Here is a 2,500-nt window from a genome sequence, read left to right on the forward strand (position 1 = left end):
GATATGAATAAAATTTAGAAAAAGAAGCAGAAAAGAAAAAGAAAAGGAAAATAAAACAAATGGAAGTGAACGAGAGAGGACCGATTGAAATTAGGAAAGAAAGACAAGGAAGGAAGCTAAGAAAATCGGAAGAAAGGAAGTGGAATGAAAGAGAAACAGCTGAAATAAGGAAGGAATGGTGGTAAGAAAAAGAAGAGAGGAAAAGAAAGGGGAATGAGAGAGGAAGAGACAGAGGAAGTATGAATGAAATTAAGGAAAATCAAGAAAGGGAATGAGAGAGAAATGCTATATTAGGAATAGAAGAAACATGGAATAGATTAAACATAAAATAAACAAATAAGAGTGGGAAAATAAATTGTAAAAAAAATAATGATATTAATAACACAAGCAAAATAACCATCAAACATCTTACCTTTGATCTCAACACAACCAACGCATTTTTTATTTTGTTTATCTGAGATAAGTATGATAAAAGAATTCATATGATTTTGTCAAAAGGCAGTATCGTTTATTCATATGATTTTGGGTTTTTTTTTCTGAGAGTTAGTGTGGGAAAATAGTGAGTGAATTGCAAGATATTTATTCATGAACTCAGTAAAGTGAGAGAGAGGACAGAAAAAAAATATTTTTATAAAAGTTTTGATATGAAGACTTCCGACAAAAAAAAATATTGGAAAAATATATGGGATTTCTAACTTCACAACTTTCATTTCCTATATAAAAATATTCTTTCAAATACTTTTCATGCGACGTTTTACTGATAGAAAATACGAACACCACAGAATCGCTTTCCCGAGGTTTGTCATTTTTTTTTTCTTTTCTTTTCTTTTTTTTTTTTTTTGGCTCGCTCGTGTTTGCAGCGGCAGTTCAAAACATATATGTCTATTTCATTTTTGTGTCCAAGCTTTTTAGTTTACATTTCGTGTCGTTCCTTTAGCTCCAAAAGTCCATCTAAATGCTTTGTAGTTTTCTCCCCTTTTCTCCTCGCTTTTGCTTCGCCCTCTGATCTATACTCTTTTTTTTTTTCCTTCTTCCTCTCTCACCCTCCAGGTCGCAGTTCCTTTATAAAACTCTATGGTTCCTCTCTTTTGCCCCGCCGTTGCATCGTTGTCACTTTGCAATATTGTTCGCTTCAGTTGACCAGCGTCGGGGTGGTGACGGAGAGCGAGCATGAAGCCTGGGAAACTGAGCATAACAGGGTGATCGTGTACTCGGGAGAGCTGAGGCCGTCACCATATAACGTAGGATCTGTCATCGCTCCTTCATCGAGCTTGTAGGACAGCACGGACACCGCCTGCGGATTGGGACATGAGATTGGGTGGTGCGCATGGCCGAGAGAGGATTGTAAATATGTGCGTGATCTGTGTGTGGGTGTGGGTGGGTGGGTGGGAGAGCGTGTGTGTGTGTGTGTGTGTGTGTGTGTGTGTGTGTGTGTGTGTGTGTGTGTGTGTGTGTGTGTGTATGCGTGTTTGGGCGTGCGTGTTTATGTGTACATGCATGTCTGTGTGTGTTTTTGCTTGGCGTTCTTGCACAAATATTTGTTATAGTTTAATGTATTGCCATGAGTAGTAGACATGGGGAGATAAAGGCAATGGGAAGGCAAGGAAAGGTGGATTTTTAAATGAAAGAGAAAGAGAAAGAGAGACAGGGGGGAAGAGGAAGAGGGATAGAGTGAGAGGGAGGGAGGGAGGGAGTGAGGGAGGGATGAATGGAGGGAAGGAGGGAGAGAGAGAGAGAAGGGGGCTCGTAATGAGGGAGAGGGGGGAGAGGAGAGGGGAAGAGGGAGGAAGGGAGGGAGCGAGAGAGAGAGATGGGAGGAGGGAGAGAGACGGTGGGGGAGAGAGGGAGAGGGAGAGGGAGAGGAAGGGAGAGAGAGAGAGAGAGAAACACACACATACACACACACAAACAGACATACACACACACATACACACACACACACAAATATATATATATATATATATATATATATATATATATATATATATATATATATATATACATATATATATATATATATATATATATATATATATATATATATACATATATATATATATATATATATATATATATATATATATATATATATATACTCTATGTGTGTGCGTTCGTTTGTGTTATATAATATATCTCACCTGAGGGGGCACAAGACCGCTGTTATCAGAAGCGAAATCCGAAACTGATTTTTTTGCAGTTTCTAAATTGTCTACCTTCCAACGGAAGAGCTGAAGGTGAGATACAGAAAATTACTAGTTGCAAAATGTAAACAATACTTGATTTCAGAGAATAGTAGAACCAGCATTATAAAAAAAAGAGTCATATGTCCTCTCATGACAAAGATATATAAAAAAAATCTATACTACAAGAAAGGTTCCTAACCACAAGATCCTGGTCGCAGGCGAGGTTTCCAGTGATGCTCGTAATGCCTGACGCAGTGGCGTTGAAACTGACACTGACGGCGATGTTGGGAGTCGTGGCCGCTAACACCTCTGGGGCC

General features: G+C 38.7%; 1 protein-coding gene across 2 annotated transcripts in view; it reads right to left on the reverse strand.

Moving 5' to 3' along the window:
- Positions 1-564: 564 nt before the first annotated feature.
- LOC125048196 (deoxyribonuclease-1-like) overlaps positions 565-2,500 on the reverse strand; it is a 10,338-nt gene continuing 8,402 nt past the window's right edge. For both annotated transcript variants that reach the window (XM_047646769.1, XM_047646777.1), the window contains exons 7-9: positions 2,383-2,500; positions 2,139-2,228; positions 565-1,294 (exon numbers count right to left, since the gene is read on the reverse strand). The exon at positions 2,383-2,500 is cut by the window's right edge and continues 53 nt beyond it. In XM_047646769.1, coding sequence (XP_047502725.1) covers positions 1,133-1,294; positions 2,139-2,228; positions 2,383-2,500 — 370 coding nt within the window. In that variant the 3' untranslated portion in view covers positions 565-1,132. The remainder of the gene's footprint in view (positions 1,295-2,138; positions 2,229-2,382) is intronic.

This window comes from Penaeus chinensis, chromosome 4 (genome assembly GCF_019202785.1).
Source record: "Penaeus chinensis breed Huanghai No. 1 chromosome 4, ASM1920278v2, whole genome shotgun sequence".
Classification (NCBI taxonomy): domain Eukaryota; kingdom Metazoa; phylum Arthropoda; class Malacostraca; order Decapoda; family Penaeidae; genus Penaeus; species Penaeus chinensis.